General features: G+C 46.1%; 1 protein-coding gene across 5 annotated transcripts; it reads right to left on the bottom strand.

Annotated features, from left to right (window-relative positions):
- Nucleotides 1-662: 662 nt before the first annotated feature.
- Nucleotides 663-20,400, bottom strand: Plac9 (placenta associated 9). Of its 5 annotated transcripts, none has more exons than XM_034497733.2 (5): nucleotides 20,264-20,400; nucleotides 5,126-5,256; nucleotides 3,798-3,895; nucleotides 1,117-1,240; nucleotides 663-782 (listed from the first exon to the last, which is right to left on the bottom strand). In XM_034497733.2, the coding sequence occupies exons 1-5, from the start codon at nucleotides 20,326-20,328 to the stop codon at nucleotides 772-774; spliced, it is 429 nt and encodes a 142-aa protein (XP_034353624.1). In that variant the 5' UTR covers nucleotides 20,329-20,400; the 3' UTR covers nucleotides 663-771. The 5 variants fall into 5 exon arrangements, with proteins under 5 accessions (XP_034353624.1, XP_076787384.1, XP_076787382.1 ...); XM_076931269.1 differs by lacking the exon at nucleotides 20,264-20,400 and adding an exon at nucleotides 19,929-20,100; XM_076931267.1 differs by lacking the exon at nucleotides 20,264-20,400 and adding an exon at nucleotides 19,460-19,656.
- Nucleotides 20,401-23,110: the final 2,710 nt, after the last annotated feature.

Raw genomic sequence — 23,110 nt, forward strand, 5'->3', positions numbered from 1 at the left:
GTGAAAGCCTAATACAAAAGGACTCATGGTTCCATTCACAGAAGCTGCCACCATAGGCAAGTCCAGGAAGACACACGGTTGCTAGAGTGCTGGTGTGGGAAGAGGTGGAAGGGAAGTGGCTTCTGTATAGGCCCAGAGTTCTTTCTGGGGTGTTGAAAATGTCCTAGAATGATAGATAGATGATAGATAGATAGATAGATAGATAGATAGATAGATAGATATAAATAATTTTTTTAAAAAAGAAGCTGGAAGTATGTCTCTGGATTCACAACCAGGCAACAGGATTCTTCATGCACACACAACTTCTCACCACCAGTGGTGGTGATCAGGGTGGCAGGGCGGGGGATCGCATGAAGGCGGAGATTCTGATGGGGTGAGTTGGATCTTGTGTTTCTGACAGTCTCCTGGGTGGCAGTAGCTGCTGTTTTGTGGCCTGGGCAGCAAGGCTGGATAAAGGGGCTTCTGTGCACAGTTACCACTCATGGCCTCTGCTGTCAGTGAGTCTGAGTCAGTTTCCAGGGTCTGTCTCTATGAATAAGAAAGTTGGAAGTCCCCTTGCACAGGTTACCCAGGTCTGAGTACTAGAACAGCAGTGTGGGGTTCAGGGTGTAAGACAGAAGGAGCTGGAGCTGGGATAACCGAGGTCATGGCTAGCAAACAGGTCCAAATAGTAGCTTTTATTTCACACCAAAGCAGGGCAGGAAGGCAGGAAGAGCTGGCTTGGTTCTCAGAGGGATGACTTCAGCTGACAGGCTCCATCATCCCTGGTAGTCAGAAGCCATCTGCAAGAAAAGGGGGTTCCCTAAGTGAGCAGCGGAGGATGATGACGGAGTCCCTTGCCCTTGCTGTGCTCAGCGATTGCTTCTTCCCAGCTTTCTGCTCCCTTGGGACAGCGGGACATAAGGAGCTGGGGATGAACTGAGCATCAATAGGGTGCCTGGACCCTGGCTGCCAGACGATGGGGAGAATAGATGGGGAGGAGCACAGAAGCCAGAATACACTTGAAGACTGAGGCACTCTACCCCTAGGACTGCATAACGTACCCTGTGCATTCTGTTGCCAGGGACCCAAGATGACAGGACCAACAAACGTCCCTCTGCCATCTGAGCCACTCACCATCTCCAAGCAGGTCAGGTTTGGAGCTGAAGGGCCCTGGGGGTAAGTTTGGAGCCAGTTCCTCCAGCAGGCCCAGCAGGCTAGTCACTTCTGCCTCCAGGTGCTCCACCGTCTTCTCCACGGTCTGGAGTGGGAAGGTAGGGGCAAAGTCAAGCACAGAAGTTGGGCCAACTTCAGCTTAGCTTAGTGATGTCCTAAAGAAAGTCCACTGTGCCCCAAGTCCCAGTGTCCAGTGGAGAGGGAGCTGGGTGCTGTCCTGTTGGGGGCCGACTTTTAGCAGAAAGCGGCTATCAGCTTTGCAGCCATCTTGAGCCATATACCCTGACATGAGACTTGGATTACAATAGCCTACAACAGCTGAGCACACTCTGATAATCTTGGTTTAGATACCTTGAGATTAAAGGTGCGTGAGATTAAAGGTGCATGAGATTAAAGGTGTGTGAGATTAAAGGTGTGTGACTTAAGAGTATGACTTAGAAGTATAGAGATCAGAGTTAGAGACAAGACCTAAGAGCATGATTAAAGGTGTAACTTAGAGGCGTGGCTTAGAAGTGAGACATATAAAAGGCAGAGACAGAACAGATCAGAAATGAGACTATAGAGAGAGAATCAGACACATCAGACATTAGGTAGAAGACACTTGGCTCCAGACAGAATCAGACACAGCAGACAGAGGAGACAGAGAAGGAGACACTTAGAGGAAGAGAGACTGAAGAATAAACGGGATTGAATCACACCCTGTCTGGTCTCCATTCTTCGAGTCTGCCCTCACCCTTGCTCTTGCTGAACCTCGACCGGCGGACCGGAGCGGCAGCTTGGGCCGGGATACAGTGGCCGCCCAAACGTGGGTCGGCCCGGGCCTCAACATTTTGCCTGGGCTGTGACGTTTTTTGGCCGCCCCAACGTGGGGCTAGTGTGGACCCCAACATTATTTTGGCCGCCCCAACGTGGGGCTAGTGTGGACCCCAACACTGTCCAATCCTGGTCTCACCCGATCTCTGCTCAGTTTCCCCAGGTAAGAACATCACAGGCTGCTTGCTTTCTTTGCCCTTTTAAGGATGCTCCTGTCTGGCACTCAAATGGTGCCAGGCTTGGCACAGGGACTCACTCCTAAGCACCTTTTTGTTTGGGAGTAGGCTATAAGAGTACACATTCCTTTTGTTGCACCGCCCCCTTGTGGCACCTTTGTGACAGATTTGGGATTTTAAAGTTTTTTCCTATGGGTTGCTTAAAGGGGTGTGTCAGAGTCTGCTGGCAACCTAATAAAGCCTAGAGGCCTCATGTCAGAACAGTGTGTTCATGCTTAAAATAGAAAAATAAGGATATCAACTACATTGCAATAGCATTCAAATATTAAAACTATGTATCACTTTAGTGGCTGATGTCTATAAGCTCAAAATCTTGAGACGGGAGAATCACCACAAATTTCAGACCAGCTTGGGATACAGAGAAAGACTGTATCAAACATTATTATTATTGTCTTGGGAGTAGGGGGCACAAAACCCAAAAGTCAACCTTAGGAGCTGTCCATTTGTGTGTGTCAGAGGTAGAGGGCACACTCACACCACTGGGAATGTGTGGAGAGGTCAGAGAACAATCTGCAGGAGTCAGTTCTCTCTTTCCACATTGAAAGTTCTGGAGGCTTGGCAGTGGTGGCACACACCTTAATCCCAGCACGGGGAGGCTGACGGAAGAAGATCTCTGAGTTTAAGGCCAGCCTGGTCTACAGATCAAGTTTTAGGACAGCTGAGTACACAGAGAAACCCTGTCTAAGGGGAACAAAGAAAGAAGGAAAGGAAGGAAGGAAGGAAGGAAGGAAGGAAGGAAGGAAGGAAGGAAGGAAGGAAGGAAGGAAGGTAGGTAGGTCAGCCTGGTCTACAGAGTGAGTTCCAGAACATCCCTGTCTCAAAAAGCAAAACAAAACCGAAGCAAAACAAACTGTTTTCAGCAATGGAGATAAAACTTTGCCCATCACAAAGGTATGGACCCTAAGTTATGATTCACTACAAACTTTGATGGTCGAATTTCCCTCTTCCCCAATGACTTAGGGTTTCTGTTGCTGCAGTGAAACACCATGGCCAAAAAAGCAAGTTGGGGAGGAAAAGGATTATTCTGTTTACACTTCTACATTGCTGTTCATCATCAAAAGGAAGTCAGAACAGGAACTCAAGCAGGGCAGGAACCCAGAGGCAGGAGCTGATGCAGAGGCCATGGAGGAGTGCTGCTTACTGGCTTGCTCCCCATGGCTTGCTTAGCCTGCTTTCTTATAGAACCCAGGTTCATCAGCCCAAGAATGCCACCACCCACAATGGGCTGGGCCATTCCCTGTTAATCACTAATTGAGAAAAAAAATGCCTTATAGCTGGATCTCATAGGGACATTTTCTCAACTGAAGCTCCTTTGTCTCTGATGACTCTAGCTCATGTCAAGTTGGATGTACTAAACCAAACAGTACACCCAACTAGGGAAAAATCTCACACTGTGCGCAAGCAACGCCTCCTAGGAGGTAGGGTGTATAAGACATTACCCAACTGTACATCCCAGTTAGAGCATGGTGTCGTTAACTTGGCAGCTGGGGGACAGGACTGGCCTGGGTTTTCTGACATTTGTACTCCACAAAGCTTTCAGCCTAGCAGATGGCCATGAAGCTTCATGACCTCTTCCTCCCATGCTCTCCTTACCTCTTCCATAATGTCTAACCGGCTTTGCACAGCCATGTGTCTGTCACAGCCTGGGCTCCAAGCTAGGTCTTCTCCAGGGGAACTGGGGAACTCAGCAGCTGTAGGGAAAACGAGTCTTGTCACTGTGGAGCTAGTGGTTCCCTTGTGGTACCAGAGGGTTCTGCAAAACACTCTTAGGGGACATGGGGATTCTGAAATGAGACACGGACATGCAGGGGATGAGGACATGAGCACCACCCTAACCCCCTGTCTCCAGACCTAGGAGGGCTTTCTCAAGGAGGCAGTGTCTAGGCTGTGTAGCGGCAAGACAGGGAAGGTTTTGGCTGCTTGCAAAGACATGGAGAGAAGCATGTCATCCTTGGACAAACCATTCAGGGTGTTGGAATGCCTGCAGAGAAACAGGGTGGGAGATTCAACCAGGAAGGGGGCTCAGGATCAAAGCCAAGGGGAGCGCTTTGACCCAGGGACCTGGAGAGTGTGGAGGAATGCTACTTGGGAGGGAGGCAGTGGTGGTAGTAATCTGCACTAGAAGTGGTGGGCCAGACAGTAGCAGACAGAATCCAGGGAGGAAACTGAGCAGCCTCGGTCACTGAGAAACAGCTAGTCTGAGCTGCTGCTCACCATGTCCAAAGCCACATTGCTAGTGAGAGGGTCAGAGGTTTAATCTACTGTGCTGACTGTCCTTGGTGGTCCACTTGACTATATCTGGAATTATCTAAAACCCAAGCCACTGGGCCCACCTGTAAGAGTTTTATCTTAATTATTTGGACTAATTATTAATCCAGATTTCAAGGTGAGAGATCCGTCTTTAGTATGAGCTCTACCCTCTGTTGGCAGACTGTATGAAGGACATGGAAGGCCAGGCAGTGTTGGCACATGCCTTAAATTCCAGTGCTTAGGAGGCAGAGGCAGGTGGATTTCTGAGTTCGGGGACAGCCTGGTCTACAGAGAGTTCCAGGACAACCAGAGCTACACAGCAAAACCCTGTCTCAAAAACCAAACAAAAGGACAAAAGAAGGCAAGTCCATCCCATCACTGGATTAGAGCCTACTTTTCTGGGATTCCAGAATAACTGAAGACCAGCTGAGACGTCCAGACTCACGGACTAAACAGCTACTGCGTTTTGGGCCTTTTGTTGGTAGACGTCTGTTGTTGGATTAGCTGGACTACAGACTGGGTCAAATGAATCCATTTTCTAGATATCAATAGATCCATTCTTAGTCACATGTTCCCTAGAGGGACAGAACTGATAACCTTCTGATAACCTGACCAATATACCTTCTTAACTCTTGACTCATGATTTTCCTCCTCATTCACGGAGATTATACCTGGCACCACCAACTCTGACACAGAAGTATCAGCATCCTGGTTCTGAACTTGGACTGCAGTGGGTCGATCTGAGGCATTAGATGTGACTGAGCCCTTAGGAAATGCCTGTCCCCGGGAAGCAGGTACTGTACTGGAGTGGAAAGAAGAGAGAGTTTTTCAGATTTGTAGAGAGGGAAGGAGCCTAAAGTGGCAGGAAAGGTTAGCACTGTGAAAACGAGCCAGGAATGTCCCTGCCGGGTGCTAGCCCATTCCCCTGTGGGATGTGCATAGTATTGCAGATGGGAAGGGAAGGCAAGGTCAGAAGTTGGAAACTCAGGTCCTGGGAAATTTCTTCAGGAAGCTTGGAAAGAAGGGAGGGAGGGAGGAAGGGAGTGAAGGAAGGAGGGAAGGAAGGAGGGAGGGAGATCAACTCTCCATGGCCAGAGAATTGTGTACTATTGTCCTGGGTGTGTTCTTAGGCTTCAGAAAATACAGCCATGCTTATAGGGACAGAAGGGAACAGAAGTGAAAGAATGAACTTTCTGCAGGGACAGGAAGCCCTGGAATCCAGGATCGGGGAAATGGAAGAATGCAAGAGAGAGGATGTGTGGGGACTGAGTCAGAGGCAATGCTCACTGCTACGGTTCAGATCTTCAGTGTCTTCTGAAGGCCCATGTTAGAGGCCTGGTTCCTAGAGTAGGGAGTGGGGGAGGGGATGTGTGTCTGTAGGTGGTGTGTACCGCTGGGAGGTAGGGCCTAGAGGAAGGTTGTTAAGGTATTGGGGTGTGCCCTCTGACAGTATTGTGGAACCCCATTCTCTTACTCCTTTCCTTCTGCTTCCTGCCTGACAAGGTGAGTGGTTTTGCACCTACCATGATGTTCTGCCTCAACAGCAGCAGCCACCCAAAAGCAATGGGGCCAGTTGACCATCGACTGAACCTTTTCATTCATGAGCCAAAGTAAACCTTCTCTTGTCGACAGATTGCCTCAGGTATTTTCTTATAGTGGTGACAAGCTAATAAACAACCTTCTGTGAAGAGCAACATGACTCCCCTTCACTGAACTTTAGAAACCTGTTCAGAAGACTATGGTGCTGCTTCTGATTTGAAGACGGGAAGAGAATGTAAGAGTGGTGTTGTGACTTAAACATGAAATGTCCCCCAAAGCATACAAGTTTGAATACTAGCCCAGCTCCATGTCCTCTTCTCCCCCTCTGCCTCTGGACTGCCCATCATGTGCTCTGATGGTCTAGCCTCATGATCCTACCACCACACATGATCCTATCACCTTCTCTACCACAGCAGACTGTAAGCCCTGGAACCACGAGCCAGAATAAACCTTTCTCCCAAAGTTGTTTTGTTGGAGCGTTTTATCATAGCAACAGGAGAGCAACCAGGCTGAGTCACGGTGTGCGGGCTGCATTTGTAGAAGTGGGTCTGTGGGAGATCCATATTGGAATATTCACTGCTGAAATGTTAGTCTTAGATTTACTTCAGAATCACCCGGGGCTGGTAGAAGGACAGCCAGAAGCATAAATGGGCAGAGCAAAGATTTCCCCGGGAGTGCATTCCACCATCCCTCTGCTTTTGTGTATATAGTTTTTTAAAAACATATATTTTTATGTGAGTGTTCTTGCCTGCATGTATGTGCATGTGGTATTTGAGAAGGTCAGAACAGAGCATCAAATCCTCTGGATCTGGAGTTACAGACAAGATGGTTGTGAGCTTCCTTGTGGGAGCTGGGACTTGAACCCAGGACCTCTTCAAGAGCAAGTGCTCTTTGCTGCTGAGCCATCTCTTCAACCCAGACACTTATTTTAAACTATATGTATGTGTCTGCGTTTGTGCCTGTGAATGCAGGTGCCCATAGAGGCCAGAAGAGGGCGCCAGATCCTCTGCAGCTGGAGTTATAGGCAGTTGTGAGCCACCCAATATAGGAACTGGGAACTGAGATCCTTCCTTCATACACACTGCTAACTACTGCCTGGTGGAACTGTTAGCTAAAAGCAGAAGCTGTGGTGGGTTTAATGAGAAGATTCCAATGCTGAGGATGAGGGAGAGACCTTCAGCCCAGGCTTCCTGCTAACTCAGTGAGGGGACGCCACATTTGCTTCAGCTTAAGCTGGGCGCTTGGCCAGGAGAGGGTTATAGGAGGCAGGAAGAACTCTTCTTACTCCAGGGCAGGCTGTTTGGGGGAAGATGAACCTGTCCTGTTGGAAATCTGCAAACACAGCCTCCCTATTTGTGGACTGGAGGCCTTCAGCCAGGTCACTCTAGGACAGTGGTTCTCAACCTGTGGGCTCTTAGGGTGTTACATCAGATACCATGCATATTAGCTACTTACATTAACTTGTAACAGTAACAAAGTTCCAGTTATGAAGTAGCAATGAAATCATTTCATGGCTGGGGGTCACCACAGCATGAGGAACTGTATTAAAGGGTCACAGCACTAGGAAGGGTGAGAGCCACTGCACTGGAAGTATCACCTGCCCTTGCAAGGTCCCCTCACCCAGGAGAAGCGGGAAGCTGTGGGTATCTTGAGCAACATGCCTCTGCTTCTCTTCCACTGTTCTCCAGAGTCTGTGATGAGGTCTAACTTGGCTCCAGAAGCCCTCCAGGGAAGAGGCTGGGGTGATCTCACTCCCCTCACTCAAGCACTAATCCCTCACATCTGGATGGAGCTGTGCTCTGAGCTCATCCAGGCCTCCTGAGTACTCATCTGATAGAAGGCTTGGAGCACAATCCTAACAACTATTCTCCAAACCCAGCTCCCCCCCTCCTAGAAAACACCCAGAAGATGCTTCTCAGCCTACACCCTCAGCTGTAGTTAACTTTTGCCCAAACTATCAAACTGGGTGGGGCTAGCCTGAGGCTCTGCTTTCCAGATGGATAGCTCGTAGGAGTACAAATGTCTCTCAGAATTGTCTTCAGGCCTCAGAGGGCAAAGCTGGGATGTGTAATGGATAAGTCTCTTTTAATGAAAATAAACTAATAAATCCTCAGGCAAGTAAAAAACTGAGCTGTCTCTGTCTCTGCCTCTCTCTGTCTCTCTGTCTCTCTGTCTCTCTGTCTCTCTGTCTCTCTCTCTCTCTCTCTCTCTCTCTCTCTCTCACACACACACACACACACACACACACACACACACACACTCCCCACTCTCTAGCTGTAGAGCAGTTCATCAATCAAGTATGGGTGGAAAGGCTGAAGAATTGCTGTGTTATCTCACAGGACCTTGAGCCTAGGCTGTGGGCACCCCCCAACCACTGGTCTTCCTACTCTTCCAGTTTGAAATGGATTTCCTAGGACATGGGGTTGTTTTCTCTGGCCTGGCTCCTGCTTGAAGCCTTGTTTGTACCCTGGATGGTGGCCATGGGTGAAGCAGCATCCTGTGACAGGATGGCCCAGAGACCAGGAGAGGTGCTGGGCTGGCTGACCTAACTAAGAGGTTTGGTCACCAATCTGTCCTCTATATGGCCCGCCCAACCCTATGTATCTGGGACTCACACAGTGAGAAAGTACCCGCAGTAATCCTCAAAGCTGTATTCTATTTTTACCCCAGCCACTTGGGGTTAATGATATCTGACCACATTCAATGTAATAGAATAATAAACTTTACCACATCTAGTACTTGTATAAATATTTGTGATGCGTTCAAAACCATCATTGGGTTTTGAGTCTTTTTAAAGAGATGCAGAATCATATTTTAAAGGATTGTATGAATAACTGTGTGCACTGAGCTGCTCTAACTGAAACCAGCCAAGGGCCCTGGTGGCCTTTAAGAGAGAGAGAGAGAGAGAGAGAGAGAGAGAGAGAGAGAGAGAGAGAGAGCTACATTCCAAGAAACCTTTGTTTTGTTGGTTTTTGCTGGGAGGGGGCATGTTCTATCTCCCTGCTCTTGTTCTCAGTCTTTCTCCAACAGGGGATTTTTGAGACGCATGGCTCACTGAGAAACTTATCAGCGGATGCAAGTCAAGCTGCTACAAGGAAGAGCCTCTGTCAATCACCACACCCTGTCTATTTCCCTCTCATGAGTCCATTCAAGGTAGACTGGCCGATGGTCAGGCTGGCAGGCAGCTCTGAGACGAGACCTAATCCCTGATCCTGTCTTGCTACCCCATATTTTTTTAAACCACTAACTCTGGTTTCAGTCAGAGCAGCTCCATGCACACACAGTTACTCATACAATCCTTTAAAATATGATTCTGCGTCTCTTTAAGAAGACTCAAGCTTCCAGTCTGGGCCAGAGCACTGAGCAGATCTTGGGTGGCAGCTCTGTCCCCAACCTCCAAGAACCCAGAGGAAGCAGGGATCCCAGGCGCTCTAACTTGGACAGTGTCTTAGAAACTAGTTCCCAGATCTGAGGCCTGGATCAGACCTCTGCCAGGTCTGCTGTTGTGTGGACCCCGGATTCCACCTGAGACATACTGGAAGGTCCACTCAATCCAGAGCCACAGAGGAACAAATGAACTCAGAGCTTCAGACAACATATCCTGAGATATTCTAGAGGAGACACTGCACCCAGAACAGCAGACACCTAGCTGGACTACTACCTTGGAGGCACCATATCCTGAGGCATCCTAGAGGTACCACTATAATCAGTACAGCTGGAAAAGATCACAGAGACATCTGGACCCTAGGAGATCAGACACAAGCTAGATAACTAGAAAGACAGGCTTCAGTCAGAGACAGCAAGTACAGGCAGCACTAGAGTTAAGCAGATGGCAAAAGGCAAGAGCAAGAACATAAGCAACAGAAACCAAAGTTACATGGCATCATCAGAACCCAGCTCCCCCATCAGAGCAAGCCCTGAACACCCCATCACTCCAGAAAAGCAGGAATCAGAATTAAAATCACTTCTCATGATGATGATAGAAGGCTTTAAGAAAGACATAAATAACACTCTCAAAGAACTTAAGGAGAGCACTGGTAGACAGATAGAAACCCTTAAAGAGGAAACACAAAAATCCCTTAAGGAATTGCAAGAAAGTGCAACCAAACAGGAAAAGGAATTAAACAGAACCATGCAAGATCTAAAAATGGAAGTAGAAACAATAAAGAAATCACAAAGGGACAATACCCTGGAGATAGAAAACCTAAAAAAAAGATCAGGAGTCATAGACACAAGTATCACCAACAGAATACAAGAGATGGAAGAGAGAATCTCATGTACAGAAGATACCATGGAAAACATTGACACAACTGTCAAAGAAAATGCAAAATACAAAAAGCTACTAACCCAAAATATACAAGAAATCCAAGACACAATGAGAAGGCCAAACCTAAGGATAATAGGTATAGATGAGGGGGAAGACTCCCAACTAAAAGGACCAGTAAATATCCTCAACAAAATTATAGAGGAAAACTTCCCTAACCTAAAGAAAGAGATGTCCATAAATATACAAGAAGCTTATAGAACTCCAAATAGTTTAGACCAGAAAAGAAATACTTCCCGCCATATAATAGTTAAAACATCAAATGTACAAAACAAAGAAAAAATACTAAAAGCAGTAAGGGAAAAAGGCAAAGTAACGTATAAAGGCAGACCTATAAGAATTACAACAGACTTCTCACCAGAGACCATAAAAGCCAGAAGATCTTGGACCGATATCATACAGACCCTAAGAGAACACAAATGCCAGCCCAGACTACTATACCCAGCAAAACTGTCAATCATTATTGATGGAGAAACCAAAATATTCCATGACAAATCCAAATTTACACAGTATCTCAACACAAATCCAGCACTTCAAAGAATAATTGGTGGAAAACTCCAACACAAGGAGGGAAACTATAACCTAGAAAAAGCAAGAAAGTAATCTTCCAAAAACCCCAAAAGAAGATAGTTACACAAACATATCTCCATGGATGTTAGCCCAAAAGCTTGGATTAGTGAAGACTCAACCCACAGACCACATGAAGCTCATGAAGAAGGAAGACCAAGAGGGGATGCCTCAGTTCTACTTAGAACGAGAAACAAAAATGCTCAAGGGAGCAAATAGGGAAACAAAACATGGAACAGAAACTGAAGGAGGGGCCATCAGGAGACCATTCCACCTGGGTATTCACCCCATGTACAGTCACCTAATCTAAACACTGTTGTGGATGGCTGGAAGTGCATAATGTGAGGAATATGATATAGCTGTCCCCTTAGAGGTCAGCCAAAGACTAACACACTCAGAGGACAATGTTCACAATTAACCACTGATATGATCAGGGGTTTCCCAATGGAGAACTTAGTGAGAGGACTGAAGGAGCAGAAAGGGTTATTGACCCCAGGTGGAAAGCAACAATACCAAACAACCAGAGCCCCCCAGGGTCTAAACCACCAGCCTGGGAACACATAGGGAGGGACCCAAGACTCCAGAGGTATATGTAGGGGAGGATGGCCTTGTCAGACATAGGTGGGAGAGGAGTTTCTTGGTCCCATAAAAAAAAAAAATGAACACACAGTGGGGGGGGGAATGATGTGAGGGTGGGGAGGGGATAGTGAGGGGGGTAGGTGTGGTCACTGCCTCATAGAAGCATGAGGAGGGGGATGGGGTAGGAGGTTTCTGGGTGGTGGGAGGAAGTAGGCTAAGAGGATAAAATCTGAAATGTAAATACTACAACCAATTTTAACAAGCAGGGAAAAAAAAAAGTCTTCGGAACCAACATCTTTAAAAAAAAAAAAAAGCCAGCCCCCTGGGGGTGGGAATTTTTTTTTTTCTTGATACTAAAACTTGTTCTGAGAATTGTATATTGCAGAATACACAGCCTTGGTGTATCTACTCATCAAGCATACTGAGCAGACCTGCCCAAACCTCCGTCCTGGAATTCCATCTGGATTCAGTGAAGACACAGCATCAGAGGCTTATCAACTTACTCTTCCCCCCAACCCCTCTTCTAAAATCTCAACGCCCTTAATCAGCTTGAAGAAGTTAAAGAAGAGTCAGCGCCCCTATTCCCTGAGCTTGGGGACTAATGTGGTTAATAATGGTCTGTTTTTCTAGGAACAAGTAGTGGTTTTGTTGGAACAGGGGGGATTAGCTAGGACTTATTGCATAGCCATAACCTATTGGTAGAAATCTGTATAATTATTATCAAGATGAAGTTATAATTTCTTAAATGGTACAAAATTTACTTTGATCTCAAATTTAAGGTTTTCATTGGTACGAGCCTCTTATTAATATAAAAATGAGATGAATATTGATACGCTCATGGGCATTGTGCCTGTATAACACATTTAGGAATACAATGCCTAGACCCAACCCTTTTTTAACCTTTTTAACTGATTTGGGACGCTTAACCTATGAGTTAAGGGACTATAGAAAATTCATATTTTTTAGTTTATTGTTAGGGTGTTTCCCATATTTTATTTAGAAATAGCTGAGAGGAGTGAACAGACAACAGTCCGGGTTACCTTACATGGATAGTTGGTTTTCAAAACATCAGAAGTCCATAGAACTGACGCTACAAATATTTATATATTAATGTTCATATTGAACCTGTCTGCTCCTGACAGCTTCCTGTCGTGGATTCTAAGAAGAAATTGAGCATCCTTGGAGTTACTCCAGTTGTGTGGTAACAGCCACTAGGCAAGAATTGCCTCTCTCCATCTACAGACAAATTACTGTCCAGAAAAGGACACACATGCAGAATAGTCGACTGATTATATCTGCCTAGACAGAGTAATCAGTCCTTAATAATCCTGCATCACCAAGGTCTGTCAGATGATTCTGGGCCAGAAGGCTGAAGATTTGATGCTCCAACGTTCGGTAGTATAGGGGCTTTTCAGGTGTTCAGAGGTCTCTATAAATTGGCTAAGTTTTAGAAGCTATGCTTTGTGCTTCCCACAATTATAGTTAACTCAGTCATTCTGGATTTCTGATGGGGTTGAAAACTTACAGCTATTTACCATAAGAGAAAAGATTTGAGTGGATGGTCGTCAGCTGACATTCATCCTAAAGCCAGGTTCAGAACTAAATGTTTTAGTTAGGATAAATGACAGAGGTGCTGGTTAGTCAACAAAAGGATGGACGGGGTATTAGGACTATCTTGTACCTCACTGGTACAAATTGGCATAATTATGCTCTAATTGTATTTTGAGAGAAAAGTTTCATTTTAACAGGAAGGGTGATGTGTAGGAGGAGCTAAGGTAGGAGGAGTACTGAGAGGAAGAAAAGGAGTAAGAAGAGGAGAAGGAGGAGAGGAGAAGCTAGGTGATGAAAGAGAGAAAGAGGGGGGAGACAGGGAGGCAGATATTCATGTATCTCCACCAGTCAAAGACAGTTGTTATATCTAGGTTGGTCAGTGGGTTACACCTCTGATTGAACAATTCCAAACTTATAACACTTATGATTAACATTATTTTAAAAAAATGTATAAATGCAAAAAGGAAAAGGGGGCATGGGATAGGGGTTTTCTAAGAGGGGCGGAATGGGGAAAGGGGATGGCATCTGAAGTGTAAATAAAATATCTAATTAAAAAAAAAAGAAAAAAAAAAGAAGACTCAAAACCTGATGTTGGTTTTGAACGCATCACAAATATTTATACAAGTACTAGATGTGGTAAAATTTATAAAATCAACGAATCCTTCCTAAACCCCAGGATGTTGAGGCCTCAAACCCACCGAGATAAACCTCACCAGCATACAATTGGAAGTCAGAGGCACAGTCCATGGGAAGCTCTTTGCAGAGGCTTCCTCATGTTGACTGAGAGATCTGTCTGCCTTGCCCTGTCTCCGTTGCCATGATCCTGCACGCAAAGATGTCTATGTACTGCAGGGTGGATGCCACAAAGCAGCTAGGATGGTTAGTCTTTGTCCACTTGATACAAACTAGAGTCACCTGGAGAGAAGGAACTTCTATTGAGGAACTAAGCCTTTCAGAGTAGCCTGTGAGCAAGTCCGGCTGACATTTTCTTGACTAATGACTCAATATGGGAGGGTTTGACTCTCTATGGGCACTGCCACCCCCAGGCAGGTGGTCCTGGGTTGTATAAGAATGCATTCTAGGGGCTGGAGAGATAGCTCAGCGGTTAAGAGTACTGACTCCTCTTCAAGAGGTCCTGAGTTCAGTTCCCAGCAAACACATGGTGGCTCACAACCATCTGTGATGGGATCTGATGCCCTCTTCTGGTGTGTCTGAAGACAGCTACAGTGTATCCACATACATCAAATAAATAAATAAATAAATAAATAAATAAATAAATAAAATCTTTAAAAAGGAAGAAAGAAAGCACATTCTAAGTAAGCCATGGAGAACAAGCCAGTAAGCAACAGTCCTTTACAGCGTCTGCTTAAGTCACGCCCCCAGGTACCTGCCTTGAATTCCCGTCCTGGCTTCCTTTAATGGACTATAAAATGAAGTAAGCCTTTTTCTTTCAAATTGTTTTTTGTCACAGTACTCATTACAGTAACAGAAACAAATTGGACGGGGCACTGAGCAGATACAGGCTCGGAATGATAGAGCCGACAGGTCAGGGAGCCCCTTGCTCTGCCTGTCTCGTGGGGTCTAGAGCTCAGTGTAGATTGTTTGAATCAGGTCTCAGGATAGAAGGACATCTCTCTAGGACCAAATCTATGCAGGGAATCAGAAGGTGGCACGTGACAGAAGAGCTTCTTCAGCAAGGATGTAGGGGCAGCCCTGACCTGACTGGATGATCTTCTACAAGCCAGTTCCATTTGTTGGATCCTGGCTCTTGTTACTTCTGTCTTCTAGGTTCTATTGCTTTGTGGTCCTTTATCATGGCGATGCTGAACTTGTATGTGTCAATCATTTAACTCCAGCCTGTTTTATTTTCTCCCTCTTCCCTCCAAACCTTCTCATAAACTCTTTGATCTCTTTTAAATTCATAGCCTTTTCATATTAATTTTTAATTTTTTTAAAGATTTATTTATTTTATATATGTGAGTACACTGTTGCTGTCTTCAGACACACCAGAAGAGGGCATCGGAACCCATTACAAATGGTTGTGAGCCACCATGTGGTTGCTAGGAATTGAACTCAGGACCTTTGGAAGAGCAGTCAGTGCTCTTAACCGCTGAGCTATCTCCCCAGCCCCACATTAATTTTTATTACATGCATATATGCATATACTTATATACTCCTAAATATAACCTGCTCAATCTGTATAACGTTATTTTTATGTATGTTGTCAGCGCTGACCATTTAAATAAATAAACAAAATCACTTCTTTCCTTTCCTTTCCTTTCCTTTCCTTTCCTTTCCTTTCCTTATCCTCTGACACCTCAGCTTTCCAAGTGCTAGATTACATACTCCTCTACTTTAAAGAAGATTTTTTTTTTTAACACTGAGTATGAGGCAGTCCTGTAATCCCAGCACCAGAGGGGCTGAGGCAGGAGAATTGCAAGTGCAAGGCCAGCCTGGGATACACAGCAAGACTCAGCCAGGAGATGGTGGCGCACACCTTTAATCCCAGTACTTGGGAGGCAGAGACAGGCAGATCTCTGAGAGTTTGTGACCAGCCTGGTCTACATAATGAGTTCCAGGATAGCTAGGGCTACACAGAGAAGCCTCGGTTGGATGGATAATTAATTAATTAATTAATTTAAAAAATTGTCTCAAAAACAAAACAAAAGCCCAAATTATTATTGTTGTTTTACAAAATCAAAAGTTTAAGTGACGTACATAAGATTATACAGCTAGAAGGTGGTGGTGACAGGATTGGAATCAACTGTCTGACATTGTCCTTTTTGATGGTGTGGCTGTATAAAATAAGTTCTTCTGTCTTGGGGGTCTCCACTCTCTCCCCTTGTCAGAAATAAATCATTATGTTTCATTTTCAGGGCATTTAGAATTCAATGCTGATGGAGCACACACACACACACACACACACACACACACACACACACACCAGCATTTGAGAGGCAGAGGCATGTGAGCTCTGAGAGTTCAAAGCCAGCCTACTCTACTTAGTGAATTTCAGACCAGCCAAGGCTACACAGTGAGACCCTCTCTGCCTCCCCTCTTCTCTCCTTCTCTCTCTCTATCTCTCCCTGTCTTTCTTTCCTTCTCTTTCTCTCTCTCTCCCTCACTTTCTGATGTCTGTCTCTCTCTCTTACACACACACACACACACACACACACACATACACACACCCTGTCTTCCCTAGTTAGCATTCAGTGCCTGATTCCTGGGTATATTTTAGTTTATTTTAGACTTGAAAAGTTACAGAGAGTAGGCTATGTGACTGAGCCCCTGCAAAGGAGGGCATCTTGCACTCCAGGTTTATCTTGAACATCAGATAGGACTAGGCTTTGCATTCGGAAAGAATAGGATGGGGAATTTGGAGGGGAGCGATGCTAGACACCAGGAAGACTGTCTGTCCCTAAAGAACTTAGCTGATGAGGAATTCATGGGGCAGGAAACGTGGTTAGGAATATACAAAAACACAATTCTGTGCCAAATTGGCAGGCCAGCCATTTTGATGTTTTTTGTAGCCTGACACCTGACTTTACAAGGTCAAAAATAATCTACCTTGATATTGCTTCTCTGCATCCCTAGTACTCTTACTATAACGTGAGGGCCAATTTTTCTTATATCATTTGTAAAATGGTATAGGCCCCAAGATAACTTTCTGTTTCTGTTTTTATTTTCCATGTTGGTTTGGTCTGCAATATATGTGTGTGTGTGTGTGTGTGTGTGTATGTATACACACATATACACATACTATGTGTGTGTGTGTGTGTGTGTGTGTGTGTGTGTGTGTGTGTGTGTGATGCATGTAGTAAAAAGTGCTGTAATCCAGAGGTGTTGGTGAGGATAATTATACTTGCTTACAAGAAGAGGCACAGCTTTTGTGAGAGAGATAACTCAGTGGTTAAGAGCACTGGATCTTCCAGAAGACCTGAGTTCAATTCCCAGCACCCACATGGTGGCTCACAACCATCTGTGACTTCAATTCTAAGGTATCTTCTTCTGAGTACCAGGCACATATGTGGTACACAGTCATACATGCAGGTAAAACACCCATGTAGAGCAAATAAAGTTAAAAAATGAAAGAGAAGACTCACGGGGCTGCAGAGAAGTTTCATCTGTTAAGTTTATTGCTCTTCTGGAGGACCCAACAATGTATCTCCCATTCCAGGAGATACTATGCCCTCTGGCTTCTGAGGGGGCTTGCCTATGTATGAGATTGCCAAACAATAAGAACTTAAAAAATAGAGTGTTTGGAACTTCCTTTAAAATAATCCAGGGATGACAACAGAGTAGAAATTATAAATGAAATGAGACTGCTTATGAATTAATTATTATTCTTAATTATAGTATAATTACATTATACAATAGTATATCTATTCATGGTACACATGAACTTACACAGGCATACATACATACGTACATACATACATACATACATACATGCATACAATTTTTTAATTATAAAAAGAGCCAGGCAGTAATGGTGCGTGCATTTGGTCACAGCACTGGAGAGGCAGAGGCAGGTGGATCCTTGTGAGTTCTAAGCCAGCCTGGTCTACAGAGCCAGTTCCAGGACAGCCAGGGCTACACAAAGAAACCCTGTCTCAAAAAACATAAGTAAGTAAACAAACAAATAAATACATAAGACACAAGGATTCTTCTGACAATGGAATCAGGAACTGAGCTGAGGTTGGCCTCTGAACAGGTCTCTATAAGGGGGCTGCTAAGACCACTCATTGGATTACAACTATCCACCCCCACAAGCCCGGAGACCAGAATTCTATCCTCAGAACACACATAAAGGTGGAAAAGAGATCCAACTCCACAGAGCTGTCCTCTGATTTTCTCGCTCACACTGATATGCAGCCCAACCCACAATAATAAATGAATTACTGACTTACTTAACAGTTTACAAGAATCACACAAATGACCACTACACCTTTGAAGAAAAAAAGTCTATCCTTAGCAGGAATCAAAGACATTCAGTTAGAATAATAAAGATGGCCTGGAGATGTAGCTCAGTTGGCAGAGTGGTTGCTTTGAAAATTTGAGGCCCCAGGTTTGCCCCTCAGCACAACCTAAAAACAGAAATGGTAGTATACATCACTTGGAAGGTAGAGGCAGGAAGACCAGAAGTTCAAAATCACCCATGTCTATGTGGTAAATTCAGCATTAGCTTGAGCTACAAGAGACCTTGTTCTTTAAAAAATATATTAATAATAGCCAAGCATAGTCCCGACATTTGGGAGGCAGAGTGAGGCTGAGCTCAGTGAGTTCTAGGACAGCCAAGGCTACACTGACAGACTGTTTAAAAAAAACAAATATGTAAATATTATGCAGAAAGACATTTCTTTGCAAAGAAAAATCTAACTGGAATTAGACCAAGCTTCTATAAATAGCCATCAATTTTATAGACAGCAGAGAGAGAACAGTTGAATGACACCCAAGAATTTAATCAGCACAATCTCTCTCTCTCTCCCTCTCTCCCCACCCCATGGTGTGTGTGTGTGTGTGTGTGTGTGTGTGTGTGTGTGTGTGTGTGTTGGCTTTTCAAGACAGAGTTTCTCTATGTAGCCCTGGCTGTCCTGGAACTCACTGTATAGACCAGGCTGGCCTCAAACTCAGAGATCTGCCTGCTTCTGTCTCCCAAATGCTGATATTAAAGGCAAGCACCACCACCCACGGGCAAAACTTTTCTCAACAACTGATTTCAAGAGAAAAAAATATGAAAGGAAGAACGAAGAAAGATTACACATTTAAAGAGACAGCAAACCTGTCAGCCATATTTAACCAGCCATTTAACCTTGCTTGACTCAAACAAATTAAACATCAGAGGGGCAGGAAAGTGACTTGTGGGGTGGGGGGTGCAGGGAGGGTGTGACTACTTGACAGCTCCTTCCTCAGGGAGGCTCCAGCTTAGCTCTGGTCGCCACCTCTGCAGCCCAAGCAGAATTTAGAGGAGGATCTCAAAGGGAAAGAAAAGGGAGGTCGGCACCTTGTGAGCTGACTTTGGGCTAGACAGAATGCCAGTCACTCTTTAACAGATAGGGAAACTGAGGCTAGACGGTCTGAGAGAAGCAGTGTGTTCACTAGTGGGCACGTCCTTCCTTAACATTCCCTGAAGCCAGCCTGTTAGATGAAAAGCGATTCACCCCACAGGGACTCCTTTAATGGTCTGGGTTAGTCTCCCTTCTCTCTATGGGCCCTGAAAAGCAACCAGAGCTTTAGTCTCGGTGCCAGGCATTTCTGTCTGTCTGGAACAAGAACCCGAGGTGGCCTGGGGTTTGGTGCTGGGTTTGCCCTGACATTGCCTGAACTCACTGCTCACCTAGACAGCTAGGATGAGCCATAGTTCTTGGACCGTTCTGGGCACCTGGAGGATGGCCCCCTCAGCTCACTACAGACCCCTCAGGCCTCCAGGCAGGTGAGACTGTACCTTGTTTCTGTCTGTCTCCCAATGGTGGTGCTGGCCCTGCCTGGGCCGTTGACCCTTTCAGGCTCCCCTTCCAACACGATGCCCTTTGGAACCTTCCCCTGGATGCTCTGGCCGGAGGGCGGCCACACCCTGCAGCTGAACCTCCGCCCATGCCTGTTGGTCCTCTCCAACTCACTAGACATCCGGTTGCCACATTCCTTTCCCCAAATCTTTCTTTCCCGTTTGTTCCTGCCATTCCTTATTTTTTTCCTTCTTATTTGCGCTTTTCTCAAACTCCCTTCGCTTGCTGTCCTCACCCACATGCATTTATCTCGAAAGCCTCTTTCACTCCCAGCCTCTCCTCTCACTCATCTTTCTCCTTGATCCCCTCCCTTTTCTGTCCTTCGGTATCTCTGATTCTTTCACCTTCTCCGTTCCCTCCCTCCACTTTTCCCGGTGTCTCTGTCTCCCGCTCCTCTCTCATTCCTACCTCGACGTCCCGGGGTGTCCCTGGAACCCTGGCTCCATTCGCCCGCCCCGGCGCGGAGCAGGGCAAGCCCGGCCAGCGCGCAGAGCAGCGGCTGCATGTTACGGAGCCACCGAGTGCAACCGTTTGTCCGTAGTTGCCTCCCGGGGATCACGCCCGCCCGGCCCGAGGAAATGCAGTGCGAGCCAAAATTCCTGGGCGGCTCCGGGTTTCTGGCTCCAGAGAACCCGCCCGCCCCTCTTAGAAACCCCACCGTACCCTGCAAGAAGGCGCAGCCCGGGATCCCATCCCAAAGACAACCTCTCCATCAGGGCCTCTCGTCCAGCTTCCCACCCTACCTCTGCCCTTGGGGACCAGGCACCGAAGTGGGGAAGGAGGCTCCAGGCTCTACTTCTGAGTCCATTTCACGGACAGCCAGATTGAGCTCAGGAATGAGGACCTTCCTCTGTGTCCCTCCCAGGTTGGCACAAGTTCTGAATCCCAGACTCATAGGAACTTGGGAATGTTCTCTGCCTACCTCTGAAGGCTAATGGGACCGGATGGAGGGAATTGTGAAAGCTTAGTGTCTGCCCACTGATAAAGCCTATTTAACTTCTCCCTAAGAAGTGAAGGCATGAGATGCTACAAGCCGTCCAAACAGCTGCCCAAGCCTAAGGATATTGACCTGTCTGTGTGTTTGAGGGTGCCTTGCTTCGGAGGCACCTGGCTTTCCCCACATAGTGAGCAATGAATCCAGCAGAAAGTGAACTTATCACCAGCAGAATTTACAAATCTAGAGAGAAGAGTTATTTTGCACGTTTATCAGTTACTTACAAGTTACAACTTCAAAGCAGTTTAAAAGCAAGGGACAGTAGCCCCATGGTGGCAGAGCAGGCCTTTAATTCCAGCACTTGGGAGGCAAGGCAGGAGGATCTCTATGAATTTGAGGCCAGCTTGGTCTACACAGCGAGTTCCAGGACAGCCAAGGCTACATAGTGAGACCCTATCTTAAAACAAAATGAAACAAACAAAACAATTAAAAAAAAAAAAAAAAAAAAAAAAAGCAAGGAATGGCCCAGAGACCCAGTAAACTGAAGTCAGAGCAGATAGCAAATGTGGTAGCCCTGCACTAGCCAGTGTTTGGTAAGTGAAAAAAAATTAATTAATTAAAAGGAAGGACATGACTACTCCTAGGTATGGTGGAGGTGAGAGTCTACCGTAGCTAGAAGAGAGAACACTGCCAGAAGCAGAGGCATCTGGAAGAGTCCAGAGCCGACATGACCCTGAACCATGTGAGGAGCATGGGAAGAAGCAAGATGAGGGGAAAGAGGGAAGCCAGTTACAGCAGCCAGAAGGGTAAAAGGCAAAGAGGGAAAGGTAACCAACATGGCTGAATTATATAGGGAAGAGGCTCTGGGGGGTGGGGGGGGGGGGGAAGGGCAGTCCAGAAGCTGGGCTGGAGATTAGGGGTGGGGGGTAGGGAATAGGGTAGGCTGGCCACACGGTGTAATAGGTAGGGACTGAAGGATGCTGGGAGAACCTGGGGGGCAGGTCCTCTTTGATATTAAATAGGCACTTCAGCCATTTGTCCCAGGGTTTGAGACTTAACATTTGGTCTCTAGGAGAGGTGAAAATTGGAAATAAACCACATGCTTGCATAGGTACCTATAGTCCCAGACATCGTTATGCTATAAACCAGAGCTAAGCCATGAGGAGCTGTATCTACCATACTATTTCTGAACCCCAGGGTTAATCCCACGAGGGGCCTATCATCATACCCATTCCAAAGATCAAGAAGTTGAGAGTCAGAGAATCAGAGAGGTTAAAGAAACTGGCTGATGGCCACACATTCGGATGATGTGGAGTCAGGCTTCAAATCCTGCTGCCTCTGCGAGCAAACGTTTAGATAACAACATACCTCATGCTTAGTTCTGTTTCTGTGCTAAGCAAGCTGCAGGGGGAAGGTGGGATGGAGGTAGAGAGGGTTTGTGTCTTCTACCTAAGATTGAGGTGTGTTTGTTTATTTGTTTGTTTGTTTTGTTTTATTTTTTCCCAGTGAACTTCAAACCATCCCAAACCTCCTGCAGTTTGGACCGCTGCTGATGCTTCACTTGGGAGACACACCCATCCCACAAGTGTAAAAACAAACCGCAACCAAACCAGGAAGCAAGGTGATGCTGAGTCTTCAGAGCCCACTCGCAGTGGTCCTAGCTGCGGGCTGAACACCTCTGTGGCCTGTGGGGAGCCGACAGAAGGTGGCTATCATCCTTGCAGCCATCTTGAGCCATATACCCTGACAAGAGATTTGATTACAATAGCCTACAACAGCTGAGCACACTCTGATAACATCTTGTTTTAGATACCCAGTATCTTTCCTTGGGTGTGTGAGACTTAAAGCTGTGATTTAGAGCCGAGACTTAAGGGCATGACTTAGAGATCAGATTTACAGACAAGGCCTAAGGGCATGACTTAAAGGCGTGACTTAAAGGCATGGCTTAGAAGTGAGACATATAAAAGGAGAGAGGCAGACAGAAGAGTTCAGTACAACTTGGAGTAGGAATTAGGCATTGAGGAAGAAGACACTTGGACTAGAGAACTCAGAAGAAATTATTATTAGTAGGCATTAGGCACTTAGCACTTGGAACTTGGAACTTGGAGGCACTAGGGACTAGGAACTAGGGACTTGGAGAAGAAGAGAGCCTGAAGAATAAATGGGATTGAATCACACTCTGTCTGGTCTCCATTCCTTGAGTCTGTCCTCACTCTCTCTTGCTGAACCCCGACCCGCAGACCGGAGCAGCTTGGGGCAGTGCAGGCTCTAACAACTTAGCCCCCAAGGCTTTGGCAGTACGGGTTCCAACACTGACAGAGTGGTCTATGACATTTTGGCCCCCAAATGTGGGCAGCTCAGGCCACAACAGTGGCCAAGCACAGGAGAACGGTTTCATCAAGTGTCAACCTAGGCTCAAGAGACTGTCTGAGGGTCACGGCTGTTAAATTACATGTTTGTGTCTGAATGGGTACAGATGCCCACAGAGGGTGTTAGATACCCTGGACCTGGAGTTACAGGCAGTTGTGATCACCCTTGATGTGGGCGCTCTGCAAGAACAGTGAGTGCCCTCACTTGCTAATCTGTCTCTCCAGTCTCCACAGCATCAGAATGTTATATCAAATGTGCAGCTATTATACTCCACGGTCTTTGCATT

This window comes from Arvicanthis niloticus, chromosome 3 (assembly GCF_011762505.2).
Source record: "Arvicanthis niloticus isolate mArvNil1 chromosome 3, mArvNil1.pat.X, whole genome shotgun sequence".
Lineage (NCBI taxonomy): Eukaryota > Metazoa > Chordata > Mammalia > Rodentia > Muridae > Arvicanthis > Arvicanthis niloticus.